The sequence below is a fragment of the Perna viridis genome, chromosome 6, assembly GCF_037379345.1.
Source record: "Perna viridis isolate PV_CMFRI_1.1 ecotype Kerala chromosome 6, ASM3737934v1, whole genome shotgun sequence".
NCBI classification, from domain to species: domain Eukaryota; kingdom Metazoa; phylum Mollusca; class Bivalvia; order Mytilida; family Mytilidae; genus Perna; species Perna viridis.
Genome location: NC_142450.1, coordinates 12,935,146 through 12,958,464, shown reverse-complemented (window position 1 = coordinate 12,958,464; position 23,319 = coordinate 12,935,146). Strand labels below are relative to the sequence as shown.

Below are 23,319 nucleotides of genomic sequence, written 5' to 3'. Positions count from 1 at the left end.
TAGTGAAAAATAGTCTGCAAAATACAATGATTTAAGTTGACTTTTGAAAATAGCAAAAGATTCATAATTTCTTAAGTTTAAAGGTAATTCATTCAATGACAATAGTTGCACATGCAGCTTAAGTGTTAAATGTACATATGTCAGGCAAGTATATGATTTTATGCAATAAAGTTGTAAAATTGCAGTTCTGAAAATAGGATTTAAAATGTCTAAAGATCACAGTTTTCTCAATTTTATCAAAAAATTAAATTTTTTGATCCACTACATATAGGTCTACAAAGTTAAATTCAGGCTATCAGTACTGACCTCTACTTTGTCACTATCTGTGAGGTATGATAATAAATCAAGGTATCTCTGTGATGCATCTTCATACCTGTCAATTTAAAAAAAGATTTGTCAAAGCCATGTTGGTATGCCGCAATGTACAATCCAATCCACAGTATGTCATTGTACCAATGAAATTTCAAAGATGTATATGCAGAGGCATAGAAAAAAAATCTCAATTGTTTTGATCATGTAAAATACCTTTTTTTTTTATATATAATTTGACAAGAATTTTAAGTACAGCATGCCATACTAACAAAAAATAATGGTACTGCTCCAGCATTACCTGCATTACCTAGCTATGCCCCTGATATGTACCAAATTTCATTATGATGCAACGAGACCTTCATACATACATCAAGATATAACACAAGCAGAAATCTATCCAAGTTAAATTATCTCCCATTTCATTGTGATTTTCGTTTGTCAGGGAGTTTTACTCTTAATTCCTCTTGTAGGAAACAACAAATGTAGATTGTGCTGATTGCTTGATAGATTTGTAAAACGATTATTTCTTTGGATGGATAAGTTGTGAAAAATTCTTATATTGGTGGTAAAATGTGGTGCCCTGATGATATTTTGTGGTTTAAAATTGGATCAGCATTTTAATTTTATGGTAAGTATTTCTAGTTTCCTAGAAAGTAAAAATTATTTTTCTCTGAAGTCGCACATCGAAGTGATCCCCTTAAACCTAAAATTTTACTCAAAGACACAACACATGTACCTTTATAAGTAAACGAAAAGGGTCAAAGATTGTAATGTAGAATGTACATATACTGCCCTACAGCTTCATTCTTGATTTCAATCATATCTTAAAATCATTCAAGATTAGAGTAGAATATGATAATAGCTAATGAAGGATTCTCACATACCCACAAGATGAAAAGTTACGATTTTGCCATTTTTGGAATAGGTTCTATGCAAATTTTATGCTAAGACATTATATATGTTATATTCAGCGCACACGACAATCAGAAAGCTAGTTAAAATTCGTCACAAGGTTTTGTTATAGGCACCATGTTTATAATTGAAGAAGGGTCAGATGGAATGGTCTTTCTGAAAAATAAAAGAGTTCCAAATTCTGTGATTTTTATATCATCCATTCATTGAAAAAAAAATTATAATCTGACATCAAATCCAAGCACACACACACACACATACATATTCATTATTTTACAAATATGATTGGCAATTGAAAAGGATTATTTCCAATTCCTAGTACTTCTTAAATATTAAACATAGTACATGTACACTGCAACAACAGTCAAGTATTCTTTTCAGGCTTGCAAGTAGTAAATTTCTCTATTTTCTTAATGTTACATTTATTTAATATTTTTCATGTCTTCCGTTATAGGATTTTCGTATCCATTATCTTGGTAGAATTTATATGTAGCTATTTACAGGGAAAGTACAGGTAAGTGTGATAGAACAGCTTATGTCAGATTGGATCAACATGTGTTTATACCTGTACCTAGATGGACAGCAACAGAAGGAACACATTTATCAAAAATGCAAAGAAGTCAAAAACTGTATAGAACAAATTATGTTAAAAAAAAAAAACGAAATAAATTCAATATTTATTTATCACACTGTTACTACTTTCATTCACGCTATGATCCTGGTTAAGTTACTATTAACCAGACGAAAAATTCAGAAATGTATCTACCTTTACGGTTGTATCAAACTGCAACCTGGGAAGTTTTACATTCCTTGTTGAATTAGAATTGGTTAATATTACTAGGTTGCATCATACTTGCAAAAAGGATGGAACTTAAAGAAATATTGATTGTGGGTATTATGCATGTCGTATTTATACATGAACATATAAATTTGATAAGAAAGAGGTGCGAGATGCATACTTTCAGCTTAACGGAAAGATTCATGTCTACACCAGTTTAGGTTGATCTTAATAAAACTTTATAACAGGGTAAAGAAAGGTTTGTATTGATTTTAGGGTTTTGGAGGAATGTCGCGTAGTCCTCTGACCAACCAAAACTATGTTGTTATAGGGATGTTTCTCGGAGCGGCATTCTCTACATTTTGTGCACATGTGTAGTGTAATTGCTATTGAAACAAAATTGGCATAGATTTAAATTTTGTAAACCATAGAATTAGAGGAAGTTTGATTGTTACACAAATATAAAAAATTCGGACTGAAAGTATGAGAAAGAAATTAAGAGTAAAACGTAAAACTGAATTCAAAAGACAAAATGCATGAAATAACTTCAAACAAAACCTAATCATAAACTCATAGACCAAGTGTTGTTTCCTAATCATAAACTCATAGACCAAGTGTTGTTTCCTAATCATAAACTCATAGACCAAGTGTTGTTTCCTAATCATAAACTCATAGACCAAGTGTTGTTTCCTAATCATAAACTCATAGACCAAGTGTTGTTTAACTGACAATTCAACAGATTTCAACAGAATCACAATAAAACAGATTTTTTTGTGGTTTGCCTATTTTGATGGTGAGAAAAAATCTGCGAATGGAAACGTTTTAAATAAAAGCCATGCCCAACAAAAGCAAGAATTAATCAAATTTTCAGATTTTCGCAAATAAAATTCCTAGAAAAGAGAGTGTAAAGTGTACTGGTATAATATTTGAGTGAATATCACTGATAGATGTATAATTGTAGCAAATCACTTTTGGCATTAAGCCACTTTTCCAATATACACGTACATGTAACCTTGAACTTAATTGTTGTCAAGCTTATTGATGGGATTATACAGATAAACTTAGGTAAACTTATGACACGTGTACATCGGCAAGCCTTCAATGTCCCGACTCACTTAAATTTTTTTCTATGATTGTTACATTTAGGAAAAATACAAAATTTGGCATGTTGGTAGATACACTTTTGACAGACTTGTGTACTTTTTCCTGATTTTTTTTGTGATCAAACACAAAGGGTGATCCAATTTTGATTAAATGTACCCCCCACTCAAAATTATTTCAATTAAAGATCAAGGCTTTATCTTAGTATTATTTGATACTGTTTTTGTTGATAACTTAATGTTTACTAGTAATATTCCTAACTTAAATTGAATAATTTTTTTGTCTAAAAGTAACTTTTAAGCAACAGCAATAAACAACAGAATTCACTTTTCCGCCCTCAACTAAACGAGAGCGTGAGTTCTATTGTTCTTGTTGCTGTAGGTTTCTGCCTGAACAAAAAAAACTAAAATTTAAACAAGTATCAGAGGCTTGAAATTGTAAGAGACCCTATTTCTTTAATTAAGGCTGGTCGTGTTAAATGTTAAACAACAGTAATTCACTGAAAACAATATCCTAGACTTTTTATGTCTTATGGTTCTGTAGAAACATGTGAAGAGAGACACTTACATAAATTAAATTGCAAATTCTTCAGAGTTATCTCCCTTTCATAATGCATTCTACATACTAATTATATTCTATGGCCATATCAATATATATATCTTTGGGTTATTGTTTTTGTGCTTATATTTATCAAAATTTGCAATGAATTTTTTTTTTTTACCAGAATCCTCTGAAATCATTTCATGTCGGAAATAACTGACAGTTGTACAAATTTTATTGTCTAAAATGTGGCAACATGATCTTGACCTTCAACATTATGACCTTCTTGTGAGGTTAAATATATATTTTGTACATACATTTGTAACTGAGAACATCGACAAGCCAAGAGATACAGAACTTGATGTCTTGACAGTTCTTCAGTTATCTCCCCTGCCAAATCTGTAAACTTGTTATTTGTTGAACTATGAGATTCATCCTGATCTTCTAATGCCTTAGAAAGAGATTACAAAGGGATATCAGTTTTTTTATATCAATGTGCAAGGTTTCAAAACAAACTGATAGTTTATGAACCTGTGAATTTTTAACAGGTTTTTAGAAGCATTCCTCTTCATTAAATATGATTTTGATAAGGCATCTGAACAGTTCTTACAAGAATAAAGGGAAGATTGATGATCAATTCACTCGGCTAATCATGATAACAAGGTCATTTGTATCTGTCTTCCATGAGTGAACCTCCAATCAAAATGGTTGTAACAAAGATGTTGTGGTTTGTGTTGACAATGATCAGATATAATGAAGGTTATGTACTAATATCTGGGAAACAGCATATTTCATATTTTTTTTGGTTTGAAGTTTATGGGAAAAAAATAGGTTTTTACTTTAGTCTTTCTAAAATCAAATAGATTTTTACCCTTCCTCGGAAACAGACAAGACTTAACGAAAGATCAATGGGTAGACATTGGCAAAATCAGAACTAAATTTAGAGTTAAAAATAAGGCATTAATGGAAGAATAAGTGATTCTCTACCATGTACTTTTGAAAAAGAGTGATGGCAAAATTTAAAATATGGCATAACTTGAAAACTGCATTTGGGATTTTGCTGAAAATTGAACTTAAGCTGTATTTCAATTTATGATATTAACAACTGTGCAAATGTTAAAAAAAGTTTATTGATCTGTTCTCAAGTTATAATCTGGAAACTGTTGGGAGATGGATAGTTGAACAGACCAACAGACAGTCAGACAGACAAACTGATGGAGAGCATCACATAATACCTTGCCTTTTCATGTGGAAGGGTATGAATATGAATTGTCATCTGAAGTTTCAGATTTGAAAAAGCTCAAATTACACTTAAAATTGGAGAAAAATCATCTGTATAAGCATTATGTTGTCTTCTCCTTTCCTCCATGGGAAACTACTAAAATGATAGATTTCTGGAAAACTTATGGCAGAAATCCCAGATCTTTCATTGAGACTTATTTAGGAACCTTTAACACTAGATAAATTATTACCGTAGCTAGCAGATTTAGGGATTCTAGTTCTGGAGCCACCATACCCAGAGATCTGTATTCCATAGATATGTTGTATAATGGCAACAGGAAGGAGAAGTCATGGTCTAGTGATTCTTGAAACTTCTGAATAGCACTTTGATGTTTTCCCTGAAAAAAAAATGTCAGATAATTGATATTTCATGGTCTAGTGATTCATGAAATTTCCAAATAGCACTTTGTCATTTTCCATGAAAAAACTAAATGACAGATAGTTGATATTTCATGGATTCTTGAAACTTCTGAATAGCACTTTGATGTTTTCCATGAAAAAAAGAATGACAGATAGCTGATATTTCACAGATTCTTGAATTTTATAAACATAAATTAATGTTTCCTTGAAAAAAAAGTAAATTACTGTACACGTTTATTGATATTTTGTAAAATTAACATTTGTTTTCAGTTAGAGATTATTGAAATTCCTGAATAATAATTGATGTTTGTTTCCCTGACAAAAATTGACAAAAAATAATCAAGGTTTTATTGATGTTTTGTGATCTTAAAATTTGATCTCGTATACTTATTTCTTTTCTGGAGACAGTAAATTGAATTGAAGGGAGTAACTAGAAACCAAGGTCATTTACAGTTCATTTCTTGGGTTCTCAAATCTCAAGTCATTTTACATGAAAAACAATACAAGCTGTTGAACTTTTACAATGGTGGTTTTTTTTTTATACCATGTTTCAACTACTGCCTGATTCTAATAGAGACTGATACTTAAGAGAGAATTCATTGCAAAACAGCAAATATTAAATTTATATTGTTGCACAAGCATTTAAGATGATGCTTACATAATGGAAACATTGAGATGAAGCTATATGGAAAATACCCTATCAGTGCACCTGGTCCATACTCCCAGGTTTTAGTGGAGTCAAAAGTTGCTCATTTATTTTTGTTTCTTTGTATATGTTATTTTGCATTTTCAAGTTTTTTGTTGTAGGTGTCTGTTTTCCCTGTCTAGTCTATATCCTTTGATAATATTCTTTTGATTTCCACTTGAATCTTCATTCCCTTGATTACTTTTGGAAGAGAGTGACTAATTATTTTAGCGTTTTGTTTAAAGACAAGGTTGAGTATAAGGTGACAACAGGGAATGGAAAATTAGAAAAAAAAAAGAAGTAAATATACACTATAACTAGAAAAACTTAAAGAAAACTCACTTGGAGATACCCTTTGTCTCCTTTAAAACCATATAGGAAACCCAAAAACAAAAGAAGTTTACAGTGGCATCATGTAATAAAGAATGTATGTGAAAGTTTCACCTAATTCCATTGAGTAGTTTGAGTGGAGTTGCAGATTAAAACTGGAGAAAACGGACAGACAGAGAACATAATCACAACATACTTTCTGCTTTTCAAGCAGATAGTATAAATATATTTTAGCATTAAAATCTGGATTTGAAAAAGAAACTCGGTCTTTGAAATCAAAAATAAAATTTACCAGTTTTGAGAGAGCTAGTCCAAACAAATGACAGCACAAAGCATTCATTCTACATGTTATATCAGTGATATGTGGAAGGCTGCTAAGTCTTGTCAGCACCTCTATGTAGTTATCTATCTTGTAATCTTGGTATGCTGTAATAAAAAAAAAAGATGGGCCAATAGACATGTGGGCCCTACAACCAACTTGAAGGGTCCTCCTAGGCAAATTGGGAAAAGGATGGCACATAGCAAGGTGGAGTCAAGTACTGTATTTCAAGGGTCTTTAGTGTAAACTTAAAGGCTTTTCAATATGGCTAATAAAAAAGGACATGCTGTGCCAATCCCTCTTTTTTCTGTTTTCAGTTTTAGTCTAATTACTTGGAAATAAAAAATCGAAAACAAATAAAAAAAAGAGCTTTTAACATTTAAGAGGAGTCCTGCACCCATCTTTAAAAGAAGTTTCCTGCAACTAACTCCAGTAACATTAAAATATTTTTGAAAATGTCATTCAATTTTCCATGATTTTTAAAAGTACCATAGTTCTTCAGAGAAATTTAAATTAAAGCTTTTCAACAGAATTTTTTCATGTTTTCAGTAAAGGTTGCATCTTCAGAATATAACAGTAATAGTATAGCTATACAATTTCCTTAAAAATTTCTCTATACTTCGGCACTCATTTCTATTAAACACTGATTCCAATGAATTATCCTATAAGAACTCATATCATGTGTAATTCTTTAAAGAGTTTACCTAACAAATACAGTATATATGGTCTGAAATCTTGTGATTTTACATTTTCCATATATTCCCTGGCTTTTTGATGCTGGCTATTAAATAATGTCATTCCTGCCATAAGGTACACCATATCATGTGTAGAAGAGCTGTCTGTGTACTGCTGACCAGTTAAAAGCAAGGAAACAGGAAGCAAAAGGATGGGAGGTAACTCTAAACTCTGCAAAATTATACATCTAAGTATCTAGGGATGTTTTAACAACAGTATCAAAATCTTTTATGCAATGCTTTTTGAAAAAAATATCCAATAAAACTAATAAATATATATTTTTAGTTTACGATATAGTGCCATATTTAAAAAAAAAATTTCTCTATCAACAAACGTATTTTAAATTACCCTTCGACAGTAGTTTGGATTATTAAATAAAATGGTCACCCATAAGTCAGAATCCCTCGGTTCATTTTTTGCCTTTCAAGGGAAATAACTCTAATAAGGAATTGTCCTTTATCTTCCACCCAACTGAAACTTTAGAAGGCCTAATTGTTAAAAACATTTCATCAATTGAAAGTTTTTTCCCTATATATTATGGTTTTCAAAATGTTTGCTAAAAACTGTAAAATTATCATTTTTCACCTTTTTTTCACCTTTCAATGGCAATTACTTGAACAAGGAGTTGTCTTACATATTCAACCAGTGCAGGGGCGGATCCAGAGTTTTAGTAGGTAAAGGGAGGGGGGTAAAAAAAATTACTTGACAGGATCACCTGTGACGATCACTGGTAAGGATCAAGAAGTGATCAGATTTGTCAGGGGGGTTTGGAGGCAAGCCCACCCCAAGAAAATACTGAAATATTAAACCACAAATCCTGCATTCTAAGCATAGCATATCTTGAACAATTTTTCAAAAATATCTAAAAATTGCAATTTTGCTGAGGGGGACCCAGCCCCCCCAGGTCCCCCCTTGGATCTGCCACTGCAGTGGAAGACTATTGAAGGCCTTTTCATAAGTATTAATTCATCAATTGGAAGTTTCTGACTTTCTATATTGGTTTGAAAGATATTAACTAAAAACAGGTGCCTGTGAGTAATATTGTTACAAACTTGAATTTCTTAAGACATACCTTAAGAGAAGGTAAGCTACTACAATGCTCCAGTATATCAGTTGTCCTTTTTTCATCCTTTGTGTCAAACGTACTCCACAAGCAACACAGGTAGACTAATGAAATCAGGATAGCATCTACCAAAATGCAATGTTCAATTTATCTAAGCATTGAAGAAAATGTAAAAAAAGATTTAAAAAAAATATCAATTACTATATGTTCACCAAACTCCCTTGTTGCCACAGGGATACAGTCTTTGCCATACAAATTACTGACAACAAGCCTGAGCTGAGAAAATTTTGATGAACTTACATGTACATTTATATAGCAATCATTGGCATGTTAGCCTAATTCTGCAGAACTACCAACAAATGATTCATAAAATCTTGAACTTTGTATCATTTTAACATGTGCATTATAAAGAGGTTCTTAACCCGTAGTGTGTAATCTGCAATCAAATTTTGTAGAAACTACAACAGAACCATAATGATTAAGTAGCACTCGGGTTAAGGATCATGCAAAATGTGATTCATGGGTAAAAAGCCTACATATTTTTATTTTTTATATTTTGTTTCAAATGTCATAGTAAACAGAAATTAACATGTGGTTTTTCATATAACCTGTGCTCTTAGCAGATAAAAATCATATAGAATGCGCTGTAGATTTCAAAATAAAGGGAGATAACTCTGTAAATAGCGCTCAAATACAATAGAATCTACTGGACTTTCAATGTGGATTATCTCCTAGGAGCAGGAAGATTTGAATGAATAATTACACATTTCATTGTATAGACCCATAAAACAATTTAATTACAAAAAAAATATGTAGCCTTTTTTGGGGTGTATCAAATTTTTCAGATTTTGCATGATTCTTACAAAGACCGCTATTTAACAACTCTGTTAAAACTAATTTGTACCATTTCACAAATATTTTGAACCAAGTATTGAGTCCATATGATTGTATGATTTTTTGGAGATTTTGAACAACCATCATCTTGAAATGTGGCCATCTTTGATTTATAAATATATCATTGCACAACTTTTAGGAGGTAGACCTAGGGTAAGGGACATAACTCTTACAAATAATTGGAACATTCGTGTAAAGCATTTTACATCAATCTCTTCTAAGAATCAAAGTAACTTGGATTAATTTCATTCTGCTTCAAATAAAAGCTTGATACAGTCCTTAGACCAATCCACACAACGATTGGACGGATCAATGACCGTTGACTGATTAATCGCTGACAGATCGACGACCGGTGACCGATCTGATCGCAGTTTTGTTATGTAACATGACATAAAATCTGTTTGAAATAAAAGAAATGTAAAATAAAAGTTTAAATTGATGTTTAAATCTATTACATTATGTAAATATTTGTAAAATTGACAAAGATAACAACAAAAGCTGGAAAATACAATGACCGTTCTGTGCGATCACCGGTATAATGGATTGGTTTGACGGATCGATGTCTGACCAGAAACTGGTCGATGATCGATGACCGATCGCAATTTTTGATGCACAGATCGGTTCAGGTACTGTAGGCCTTGGTAAAACTGAATATTATGCAAACATATCACTGATTTCAAGAGTTATGTCCCTTACCCTAGGTCTACTTCCTTAAATGACTGTTTTCTACAGATATCTTTCATTTGACATACTAATTCAGAAACATATTACCATCATTTGTTTGTTGTAGAGACACTAGCATCAGCTCTGTGATGTCATCATCAACACTGCAATGTTTCCAGTTCTGTAAACCTACAACTGTACAATTCAAATGGAAACTATAAACAAATAACTTGCTAAATCATAAGTTGCCTTGACAACACACATAACAGACTAAGTTGATAAAATCGTAAGTATGCCATTCATTACTTTTTGAAAATAATTTGAGGATGAAAAAAAAAAAAAAATACTTAAGGATGCTTGCTGTTCTGTCTAAAAATAACAAGGATATCACAGGTTGTGAAATCTTTTAAAATCCATCGTGCAGAACAATATAGTTAAAAAAAAATGATGGGTCAGTGTGCTAGTTTTTGAGATATAAGCATTTAAATTTTTTTGGGGAAAAGCGTTTCTCTTGATTTTTTTGTTTTTTTTGTAGGCTTTGACTTAGTAGATAAAAACTTTTCAAATAGATTGTAAGGTATGTTATATTAAATTAGAAAAGAAAAGTGGGGGTCACTGAGCAAAAGATATTGATGCTATGAAATGGATAAAACCAGAGGAGTCTGAAAATCTGAAGAAAAAAAAATGACTGAACATGAGCATCGAACATCTTTAATGCACTACTGCAGGATGATGAACGTGGCTTTCTTTCTCCTTTGTGCAAATTCCATTTATCAGACAGACAGGTACAAACATGAAGTTACACGGTGTGTCATGCCAGGTATACACCCCTAATATCACTCCCACAAAACAGGAAGTCAATACTGGACAGAAACTAAAATTGCTTACAACATATGCACATCTATGTACAGCCAATCATACCATATAGTGAAAAATAGGTCAAAAACAGAAATGGCGGGGTTGCCATTGAAAAGTTGGTTAACATGGTTAACAGGAAGTAGAAATGTGACAGACCTGAAATGACATCCCACCAAATGAGACCCCATACTAAAGCTGCATACCAAATATCTACTGGCTGTGATTTATAGTAGCAGAAAAAAAAGTTGTAAAAATATTTTCCCTGCCCACATGCCACGACCAACATTCAACATTCTATAAGTTGCTTTACACAAGTGCACCCCTGCAAAAAATGGTTGAGTCCCACAAATCAGTAAAAAGCTACAAATCCATTGCATGTCAAGATAATTGCAATTAAATTTTAAAAGATATAATGACAGACATGCTCTAATACAACAACCACTTTTTTAGAGTATAAATAGATAGGATTCCAATAATCCTTACATTAATGAAATAGCAGATATCCTAGATAAGAACAATTCACAATAGTTAGGCAGAAAGAAAACATGAATATAATGTTAATATCTATGAGTTGTTAAGGTTCTTCACTGCTCATGTTCAGCCATTGTTGTCAGATTTTCAGACTCCTCTGGATTTATCCATTTCTTAACATATATATTTTTTGTCCATTAATCCCCACTTTTCTATTCATAATTTCATTAAACTGAACTTAAAATATTTTCAGGAAAGTTTTTTATGAAATCTGTGTTATTGCTTCAGTGTTTAATGGATAAAACCTATCAACACAAAACTAATGGAAAATCAAGAGAAATTCTTTTCCTGCCAAAATTTCAAATGCTAATACAAGTACCTCAAAAATGAGCATATCGGTCCATCTATTTTTTCATCTTGTACTGTTCTAGTATGAACAATTTTTAAAGATTTCGCAACCCTTTAAAATTCTTGTTATTCTTAAATAAGAGCAGCAAACATCCTGAACATCTATGAGTTGTTAAAGGAAATCGTGAAACTGACCTCGTACGAGAGTCTCAGCTAAAAGTCTTTCTGATCCTTCATCTTTATAGTTGTAAAAATTACCATACAGAATGATATAATAAATGTTGTAAAGGGCAGACAGCTCTATCTGTAACAAATTTGTGCTGATTGGAGCACCTAAAATTACAACATGCATGTACATCATTTTCTATAAAAGAGGGTTTTTTTTTGTAGTTATTGACAATGGTTTCTTCACTGTTTTTATCATTTTACTTGTGTAACATTTATGTACATGTATCAGCTAATTACTGCAAATTAAAGCAATTTGAAACCGAGTGATACTGATTTCAATTCAAATCTATCTAGGCTTTTGAGTTATTTTAAAAAGTAGCACTCCACATAAGAATCATGCAAAATGTGATTCATGGTAGGAAAGCCTACATATATTTATTTTTGATGTTTTGTTTAAAATGTCATAGTAAACAAAAAGTAACATGTGTTTTTTTTATATAACCCCTGTTCATAGGAGATAAAAATTATATATAATGTACTCTAGAATTCAAAATTAAGGGAGATAACTCCATAAATGACAGTAAAATACAATAGACACTATTGGATTTTCCATGTGGATAATATCTTGAGAGCAGACAGAATGGTATAACTATACATTTCATCATATAGACCTATACAGCAACTTAATAAGAAAAATAAAAATAAGTAGCTTTTTTTGAGGTGTATCATATTTTACAGAATTCACATGATTCTTAAAAAGACTGCCACTTCAAATTTCTCTTCAGGTAAATTATACCAATGTGTTCTACTTAATTACAACAGAACATGATTTTTTGGACACTGTTTTTCAAAAGATCACACAGGTACACATTGGTATAACCTAGTGCAGAAATCTAATTAGAGTCAGCTACTTAATCACTCAGAAGCCTAGATAGATATGTACTGAAATTGGTACCAATCTAATTTAAATTGCTATAAAACAAAACTTATCAGTTTTTAATAAACAAGAACAAACTGCATATAGTATTGATTGTGCAGGACACCAAAACAGTTGTTTGAAATTCCCAAAACGTTCCCATTGTCACAGAAGTTCCCAAAATCAGTTTATACAGTTCAAAGATTTTACCTTATTTTTTATGACTGTGTTATCTTTGAAGGGTGGCCATAATTGAAATAAAGAAATTTTTAATAAGTGCACACACACTTCCAAAAGTGATCTAATTTTGTGCCAAGTTAGGTTTCATTGCAATTCAGTTGTTTTGGAGAAGTTGCGCAGACAAAGCATTGGCCACAAAGAAGAATTGTAAGTGTCAAAACATAATGATTATTTGTAATCGTCTTCATAAAAACAGCACTTTTATTAACCCCCTTTTTTTTAACTCACTTCGAATTTCTAATACAAGGTCTTGCAAGTCTTTGATAAACATCTTCTGTAACTCCTCTGTAACATTGTCTTCAAGATGTTTCTACAAAATAATAAAAAATAGATACGCAAAACATAAACATGAGATACAATGATAATAGAACAGATAATTTCATTACATACATTGATACCTGCCTAAACCAAACCCTGAGTACCGGTAACCCAAAAAACCTGTCTGAACCAAACCCTGAGTAATGGTAACCCAAAAACCTGTCTGAATCAAACCCTGAGTACCGGTAAACCAAAAAACTGTCTGAACCAAACCCTGAGTACCGGTAAACCAAAAAACTGCCTGAACCACCCCCGAGTACCGGTAAACCAAAAAACTATCTGAACACCAAACCCCGAGTACTGTAACCCAAAAAAACTGTCTGAACCAAACCCTGAGTACCGGTAACCCAAAAACCTGTCTGAACCCAAATCTGAGTAATGGTAACCCAAACACCTGTCTGAACCAAATCCTGAGTCCTGGTAAACCAAAAACCTGTCTTTACCAAACACTAAGTAACAGTAACCCAAAAACCTGTCTGAACCAAACCCTGAGTACCGGTAAACCAAAAATCTGTCTGAACCAAACCCTAAGTAATGGTAACCAAAAAACTATCTGAACCAAACTCTGAGTACAGGTAACCCAAAAAACTGTCTGAACCAAACCCAGAGTACCGGTAAACCAAAAAACTATCTGAACCAAACCCTAAGTACTGTAACCCAAAAAAACTGTCTGAACCAAACCCTGAGTACTGGTAACCCAAAAACCTGTCTGAACCCAAATCTGAGTAATGGTAACCCAAACACCTGTCTGAACCAAATCCTGAGTTCTGGTAAACCAAAAACCTGTCTATACCAAACACTAAGTAACAGTAACCCAAAAACCTGTCTAAACCAAACCCTGAGTACCGGTAAACCAAAAACCTGTCTGAACCAAACCCTAAGTAATGGAAACCAAAAAACTATCTGAACCAAACTCTGAGTACAGGTAACCCAAAAAACTGTCTGAACCAAACTCTGAGTACAGGTAACCCAAAAACCTTTCTAAGCCAAACCCTGAGTGAGTAATAGTAACCCAAAAAAACTGTCTGAACCAGACACTTTTTCAAGTCCCTATTTATAAGTTCAAATAAATTTCGAACCTGGGTAAACTGAAAGCCTGTCTTAACAATCTTGAAGTCCAGAATGAGAAAAGTTTAGACAGATTTTAGTGCAAACATCATTCTGGATCTGATAGTTACAAACAAGTTTACTAGCAACAGTGATTTAGCTAGTGCTCGATGTTTTCCCCATTGATAAATCTTCACACTATTTTCAACAAAATTCACAACTTAGATTTTTTAAACACCATATTTTCAGAGTATCAAGCATGGTACAGGTAAACTGCTTAAGCCGTAGACTCACAAATTAACGAATGAAGCCAGGTTAGTCTAGCAATTAATATGCTAATAGAGCCAGTAAACAATTTCTTGATCAATCCGTTCAGCTAATCTGATATATTTGCGTGTATGTGAAACACAGCTGCTTTAAACACATACTTACAGTCATGAACTTGGTGGTTACAGAGTTACAGCTATGGATCCATCCTTTGTATGTGTTATCTCCCTTAAGCTGATCTGACAGTTCTGTACACTGTTGATACTTTCCAACAGAAAACAATGAGATGCATCGGTCTATCACTTCCATACTTTGCAATAAAACAACAACTTGACTGGTAAAATGTCGGTGTAATACAAGGCAGGACAAAGTTTTAAGCTAGAGAAGATCAATCAAACTATGATACCCTATTATTTTAAGGTCCAGAATGGCTTTGTTTCTTTTACGCAGTTATAATTATACCAAACAACTAACGCACTTAAATCCTTATAGCTGAAATATTGCTGCTCCGGCGATAAACCCCAACAATCAATCAATCAATAAATCCTCATGTAAATGGTGGTTGTAAGGTGCAGTGTCCTAGCTGTGACTGGGATTTCATTTTTTCTGTAACTGTGGCTGAGATTCATTTACACAATTTTTAAACGATTACCATTTTTCTCTGCTTTTCAAGAAAAAGAAATTTCATTTGCCTAAGTCATTAAACTCTTTTAACTGACATCCTACTGGGGACTTTTGATTTTTCTCAAGTTTAAAATTTGGAAAAGTTCAGGACCTTCCCCATTGAAAGTTGATTTGAACCCTACACTTGTGTGCTCATCAAAAACAAATATTTTTTTAAATATTCTACAGAGATCCTTATCACATAGTACATGTAGTTGTACAGCAGAAAAAGTATCAAAATTTCACAAAATTAGTCCCATAACTCCTGTAAAATTTGTTGAATCGAAATGGCAGCACAACATGATCAACTACAAATGGTATCTAACAATCCAACAAAATTTGAACAAAATCAGTAAAGCTGTGTCTGAGGAGTTGCGTCCACATGTGTGAAAGGACAGATGGATGCACACCCAGAGTTTCTATGTCCCCTTCTGCATGGTGCCGGGAAAAGACAATTAATCAGGGGTATTTATAAGCAGAAACACCTTATTCAGCACTTGAACTACCAATAAATGCAATTGGGAACTTTCTCATTGGGATCATTTTTAAGCCATTTCGTTTTTTTTTGTTTCAGAGGTTATTTATTGCAAACAACATCATTACAAAAAAGTAATCAAGAGATTTATATATCCATAGGTTATCCTTCCCTTGTAAAAAATGTAGTGTTTGCAAGGCATATGGTATAAAGTATGAATAAAGTTAGAGGCTCATATTTGTTCAAACTACAACTGAAAATTAATAGTCCCTTCTTTACATTTTCTCCAACACAAACCAAAACTTCGAAGAAATACAGAAGTTCTGCCTACCTACTGCTAGCGGAAACACAGGTATTTTTTTTTCTTGGCCTTCGTTCATGGTGATTAAACAATGATGGGACCACATAAGTCACTGAACAAGAACTGATGAGAAATTCTGTTTTTTTTTCTGACAAATTTACATTTAGAAAACTATGTCAACGAACAAGAGACAACTTTAAATTTCCACAAACGATGAACTATGTTATAATGAATGTATTCACTAAATAGACAATAAAAGTTTTATTTGCACAAATACATTTACAGTAAATGGTTTTGGCATGAACAAAAACAAAAAAAACAATACAATTGAAAATGATTTTTGGGTGTGGACACCATTTCATTGCCATGAAATGACCAAAAAATGACCAGATGGTAGAAAATGAATACAGTATCTGAATTTTAGTAAAATTTTAATATAAGAATTTTTAAAGAATGTAGAAGTCTTCATGTTGTCTTAAATTTTTATGTATTCGTGTCTCCCAATTCACAATTTACATGTTTAACGACTATTAATTTTCAGTTGTATTTTAAACCAATAAGAGTCCCTAACCTAACTGCCTTTCTCCATAGCAGTCTTTCTTTTATCTGTGGATGAAAGGTAGTAGTATAAAGTGTTGAAAAATTTAATTTTTTTAATCTACTACATCAAGAGCGATTATGATTTAAGATTTTCTGTAGTTCTTTATATATTTTTTTCAAAATCCATATCCGATTAATGCAACTTCTTGTATAGCAAGCTTAACAATGATAATGGAGACCATTTTTCACAGTTGTTCAAATGAAAATAAGTAGCTTTGAAAGGGATTAATGATGGTGGTCTCACATTGTCTTCTATTACATCCATTAGAATGCTGAAGTTAAAATTCCCATTAAAGTAGATCATAAATTACGGAATACTTTTTTTCCAATAGGTTTTTAACTATTTTTGTCAGAGATTATGTTGGATGAATATATTCAAGAATTTTGATTTTAAAAAATAAGTCACCTAACTTGGTTTTTCAGAAATTATGCCTTAACATTGGAGATTTTTTTTTCAAGGTGTTATATATATTATATGCAGAATTTTTCTCAAATATTTTACAATTAAAAACTAGACTATAAATAGAATTTCTTACAAAATTGTCAAAAGAATTCATTTAATATTCTGCCTTTAATCTAAAAAAGATTGACTTTATGTTTTCCAAAAAAATTGAATTCCAATAATATTTCTATACAACATTCTCCCAACAGTTACTTCCCACTTAAAAAGAGTATTTTAATTTAATTTAATAAAATAAAGGTTGTAAATTAACCATTAGTAGTTTTAAGAAACATTATTACTCTAAATTGAAGTACCAGTCCATATAAATTCAGACACTGCCTATGGTTGAGTTGATTCATGGTGTAGAAAAACCCCAGATGTCTATTTCACAAAAAGTCGTAAGTGTGAAATTATGACGTCACAATACTATTTTAGGTTGTGACGTCATTACTTACAACTTTTGTGAAATCGACACCAGGCCTTTCATTAAGAGGCGGTACCAGGTACTTTTATCCTTCTAAACTACTGAAAGGTACATCCAAAATTTTTAAATTTCATACATATTTATTATTAACAAAATGATGAAAAGTACCTCCTACAAATCCAAAGGTACCTGCATTGCAAAAAAATAATGAAATCCCTGAAACCCATCTAACAAATGATGCTTTTTTGGTCTACATATATGCTATATATATTTTTAAGTAATGATAGTCCTTTCTGTATTCAGATTTGTACTTAAGGTAAGGGACACAACTTGTAGAAATCATTGGAACGTTTGTATTCACCATTTGACATCAACCTCATGTAAGCATCAAAGTAACTTGGACTGATTTTATTCTGTTTCAGAGGAAAGCTTGAAAAGCTTTGGTGAAATTGAATATGATACAAACATATCACTGATTTCAAGAGTTATGTCCCTTACCCTAGGTCTACCTCCTTAAGAAAACCTTACATTCATGTTCCCCACATGTTGGAAACCCATGGCTGACACTGATGCATACCTTATTTCACCAACTAAATAAGATAAGCATCAGAATCAGCTGTGGTTTCCCAAAGATGTATCCAACTAAAATCAACCAAATCAAGAAAGATAATGCCTTAAATGGCTAATTTAATACACTATCTATATAATTTTTATCTTAAATATGCAACAACCAAGTGAAAAACTATGACCATTTATGTGGTCTGTAACTGTTTCTGAATATAAAATAGAAGTAATATGCTAATTATAAATGCATGCAGTGAAACCAGTCTAAACAGAACCCTAAATAACCCAAAAACCCTGTCTAAACCAGACACTTTTAAAAATATCACAACATCAATTTTATGTATTTCAGCCTTTGTAAACCAAAAACCTATCTAAATTTTCAAGTCCATAATGGAGTCAGTTTAGACAGGTTTTACTGTATTTCAGCATGAACTTGCAAGATGGCCAAAAAAAGATGCTCAGTGTGCCCTAACTATACCAGCAATAAAGAGTGATGTCACAGGTTTAATAAAAAAGTTACTTAAAGGTGATCCACCCTTCATGGCTTACAGAGAAATCTTAACATTTCCTTTAACCTAACAGACAATAATGTATTGTTAGCATAAATAACTTCATCCTTTTTGAACCTCTTAAGGAGGTAGACCTGGGGTAAGGGACCTAACTTATGAGGTCAGTGATATGTTTGTATCATATTCAATCTCACCAAAGGCTATCAAGCTTTCATTTGACACAGCATGAAAACAGTCCATGTTACTTTGATGCTTACATTATATTGATGTAAAATTCTGAATACAAACGTTCCAATGATTTTTATTAGTTGTGTCCCATACCCTAGGTCTACCTCCTTAAGTCTTTTAATTTTGTTTTCTAACTAAAAGAAATGATTGTAACATTACATAAAAAGTTCAGGAAAAGTTGGATGTATGTACATGTACACATCTATTACTGCAATGGCAGTTCAAGAACCTAATCTGCCTTGAAAAAAATTCAGCTCAAATTGATTATCCAAACCAAAGCATAGCTTTTCTTTAATAAGGAATGTATTATCTTTTGACATGCAGTCAGTTGCATAAAAATCTTTGATGTGCATCTGTTCATGTCATAGACAATGCTGGAAATTGTCCCACAAGATAGTTTTTGACTTGATGCCATTCATGCTGGAGTATGGAGGATTAGAATCCAAACTTTCACAGAATTCTATCCTGTGTGGCAGGATAGCCTTAATTAGTTGAAAGGATTTATCTTTAGCCAAAAAAGTTGGTCAATGGCTTGTCCCAGAGTGGTCTAGGGTTCAATCCTCGGTTGTGCAGAGGTATGATTTTGAAATGAGATTCGTGCTCTCCTGTTACACTAGTCCAAAAATTTATGCTGTCTTTGGAGGCTAATTTTTATTTTGCTTGGTTGCCTCTCTTCGTGAAGCATAAATGTCAAATCAAAACAAATGCCTCAGCAAACGTCATGATTATCTGGACTACCTTTGGTACTGACTTGTTTCGCCTACATTCCTGTTCGCCTCAGCTCTTTTCGGCTCGATATGAAATATATGTTAAACAAGGAAAATAAGAAAACAAAAACAACAAGTGGGTTGATTATGGTTTTCATTAAAATATGTGCATTTCAAAACCTTTTTTTTTCTCTTATCCATGCATATGCATAAAGAAAATGGTTATTTAACGAGAAGTAAAAATGAGGAAAAGTATTTCCGAAAAACAAAATGTCACATAACTAAGTTTCTGTGTGCAATTAATCAGTTCCGCAATTAAATCAATTGAATAAACAAGCATGACTTGATTGTTTGTTTAATGTATAAAGGATGTTTTTATAAGATCAAGAAGGTTACAGTTATTAATATGTCCTGATTAAAAAACATAATCGAATGAACATTTGTTGAAATAATTAAAGGTAATTAAACTTATTGAGAAATTAAATTGAAAAAAAAATTAACTTACTTGAAAATTCTATGAAATATGACTGAAAAGGCAATTAGAAATATCCAAGAAATTCACATTTGTATAGTACATGTATTTCTTGTTAATTTCATTTCAAATATTTTGTTGATATAAATCAAATGGACTACAGCTATTGTTATACTGGTTTATTCCTTACTGTGATCTAAATTTTTGACTTAATGGGCTCCTTAAAATTTTTCATAACTTTTTAGACTAAGTTGGATAATACACCAGACTCCAAACCAAGTTCCAGGAGACATGGGATATCATAAGTACATCGAGAATGATGTGTCAACAACCTAGACAGTGGGTCATCGCTATGGGGTTGATGACCAGTGAAATGACAATTGTTATAATACTTTATAACCATGTGCTTGTGTTGCATGTGCTGTAGACCGCTTTTCTTACAATGCAATGTGCTGTAAAAATATTAGTGCTGTTTTACCCGTATGTATGATAGAATGTGTAGATAGTTTAGTACTGTTTTATGTTTGAATATATGAATTTGAATGTATGAATGAATATGTACAAGTATATGAATATATGAATTTGAATGTATGAATATGTACAAGTATATGAATATATGAATGTGTATATATAAATATATGAATGTGTATACATGAATACATGAATGTGTATGTATGAATATTTGAATGTGTATATATAAATATATGAATGTGTATATATTAATACATGAATGTGTATGTATGAATATACGAATATGTTCCTATGAATATATTGTTGCTAAAATAAAATTAAATATGAAAGCAAATATGTTGTTATTGGTAATAATATAAGTTAAAGTTACTGATAAAAAGTCAAAATAAAAAAAAAAAATTAAATTAAAAAAAAAAAACAAAACATACAAGCAAACAAACAAACAAAACAAAAAAAAATGATGTTTCACAAAAGAGAGAAAATACAACATATTTAAAGTCCCATATCTCATTTACAAATAGCTAAAATGAATGTAGAAATTCATGCTCCTTACCTACAATTCATGTTAATTATTTAATTAATTCATAAATAAACATCAAGAACATTCCTACCTGCAATTAATTGATTTATCTTGATCTATGACCGGCGTGTGCCACATGTTGAGTAATACTTAAATATCCACAGAATCACAAAAAAAAGGTTAACATTTTTTTTGTACACATATTAGGTGCTATGAGAGGTTAAACTTACGTGACTGATGTCGACTTAACGTAATTTGATACACGTAGGTAATTGTTATATTGACTTACTGTATTATAATTATTCACTTAATTATTTAAATTTCACTTTCTGTATTGAGTATATCTGTTAACTAAAACACCAGTACAATCGTAGATGACAAGTTGCAAATGACAACGGAAATGTTGGCGAAATAACCCAAGGTGAAGTAGTATATAGGCGAAAGGACCCGAGACAAACAGGAAAGTGAGCAAAACAACTCTGTTGGTGAACTGGTTTCATGGTGAAATGACCCGGATTCACTACCGGTACACCTGTTACATTGTTGGAGTATGATTAGTCCGAATTTCCTCTGACCCTGCAACCCTCCTCTTTTTTATTTGGATATTGATATGTCGGGTTGGGGTCAGAATGATGTGCCTTACAAAAAGTTGGAGATTTAGCGGTACCGCGGAGTATCGCCCTTCAACCACTTGTAATGACTTTCATGTTGAAATTGTGCATGTCACACCTACCTAGTTGGATTCTGGAATCATTTTCCTGTATGCTGATACCAATTACCAAATTTGCTACAAAAATTACATTTATTATTGAAGTTTTGAGAGAATATTATTAGAGTATGATGTAATCCCTTTTGGGATTCTGTGTCCGAAGCTATAATCTGATTTGGCTACCCACTGAGTGTGAGGCCAAAACAGAAAATAGCTCCCAACACTGAATCCCAAAAGGGATTAGAGTATGATGATCCAAATAAACATGATGATCACTGAAGACTTTTTTTTAATCTGATGTTTATGTCTCACTATTGAAGGGAGGCTACTAAGCTAAAAATAAATAGCCTGCCACGACGGCATAATTGGACTAGAAGTATATGGAGGAAAGGAACTGAAGCAAAAGCTATTAATGGCTTTATCCGACTTTCAGTCTTTCGTTTGTTATGCCAAATACATGTAATTAATTTTATAATTTTTAAGTTCAACCTCAATTACCTGGCAATTAAAAGTTACATATCTACAAGAATTCAACTGTTCTGTCACACAACAAACGGAACAGATGATCAATTGAAATTTAGCGCCATATCCTCCACAGCCTGCTTTCGATTTCAACAACTTGTTAACAAGCCTATTTTCGTTTGGGTATAGACAACTCGGCCCTCGGATAACTCGTACCATAAAAAAAATGACAATTCGGACAATCAAAAATCTGTATTCGGACAAACAAAAAAGACGAATGAAGGTGTTCAAAGAATGTGTTTCAAATGCAAAAAAGCTTAGGTTTTAAAAGGACATACCGACAATAAAGTATTTTAATTCATGCAACTGATGTTAAAATCAAATACAATAAGAGTAATCAGTTCTATATATTATATATTCAGTTCTATCAAGTTTTTTTTGTTTTTGTTTTTGTTTGTTTGTTTGTTTGTTTTATTATGTGTTTGTTTGTTTTGTTTTGTTTTTGTTTTTTTCGTTTTGTTTTGTTTTGTGTTTTGGTTTGTTTTGTTTTTGTTTTTGTTTTGTTTTGTTTTGTTTGTTTTGTTGTTTTTTTGTTTGTTTTGTTTTTTTTTTTCTTGGGGGGGGGCATTTTTGGGGGTATTTAATGTTGTCCCGTCTTTATTTGACGTGACATTATACCATCATCAGACATATTTGAAAAATTCCGTGATGACGAAGATGAATTTTAAAACAGAAGATCGCCGTGCCAATCCAAAATATTTTGTTAGTGCTAACAGCATATAATATTGACAGTAAAGGAATTACTACAAGGGTCATTTTCAAAAAATGTACAGATTTCTGTCCGCTGATGCTGCACAAAAATCTAAATTTTAAAATACATTTTATGTTTGTGTAACCGAAAATTTGCATTGTTCTTGAGTATTGACATATAATTTTATTGCAATTTTTTGGATTAAATATGAACAAAAATGTATTCAAAGGTCTATTTTAAACAATTTGTGCTTGTCCCACTTAAGAAAATCGGACTTTGACCAACTTTTTCAAAGGTATAGCAAACGATATCAGGTGAGTGCTGTGGTGTTTTAGAATCGCTAGAAGCTCAATTATTATAAAAAGAAACTGATATGGACATATTCATATACATATAAACGAAAATCTAGGTTATG

The 23,319-nt window shown here is 32.0% G+C and overlaps 1 protein-coding gene across 4 annotated transcripts in view; it reads right to left on the bottom strand.

The window, feature by feature from the left end:
• Nucleotides 1-22,331, bottom strand: part of LOC148613703 (uncharacterized) — a 58,666-nt gene extending 36,335 nt beyond the window's left edge. The window contains exons 1-12 of one of the 4 annotated variants that reach the window (XM_088587225.1): nucleotides 22,190-22,331; nucleotides 21,716-21,769; nucleotides 14,772-14,916; nucleotides 13,203-13,284; nucleotides 11,846-11,983; nucleotides 10,082-10,168; nucleotides 8,426-8,541; nucleotides 7,323-7,524; nucleotides 6,592-6,725; nucleotides 5,116-5,262; nucleotides 3,961-4,094; nucleotides 307-373 (exon numbers count right to left, since the gene is read on the bottom strand). In XM_088587225.1, coding sequence (XP_088443351.1) covers nucleotides 307-373; nucleotides 3,961-4,094; nucleotides 5,116-5,262; nucleotides 6,592-6,725; nucleotides 7,323-7,524; nucleotides 8,426-8,541; nucleotides 10,082-10,168; nucleotides 11,846-11,983; nucleotides 13,203-13,284; nucleotides 14,772-14,915 — 1,251 coding nt within the window. In that variant the 5' untranslated portion in view covers nucleotide 14,916; nucleotides 21,716-21,769; nucleotides 22,190-22,331. The remainder of the gene's footprint in view (nucleotides 1-306; nucleotides 374-3,960; nucleotides 4,095-5,115; nucleotides 5,263-6,591; nucleotides 6,726-7,322; nucleotides 7,525-8,425; nucleotides 8,542-10,081; nucleotides 10,169-11,845; nucleotides 11,984-13,202; nucleotides 13,285-14,771; nucleotides 14,917-21,715; nucleotides 21,770-22,189) is intronic. The other 3 variants (XM_088587228.1, XM_088587227.1, XM_088587226.1) reach the window with 3 other exon arrangements.
• Between the last annotated feature and the right edge of the window lie 988 nt (nucleotides 22,332-23,319).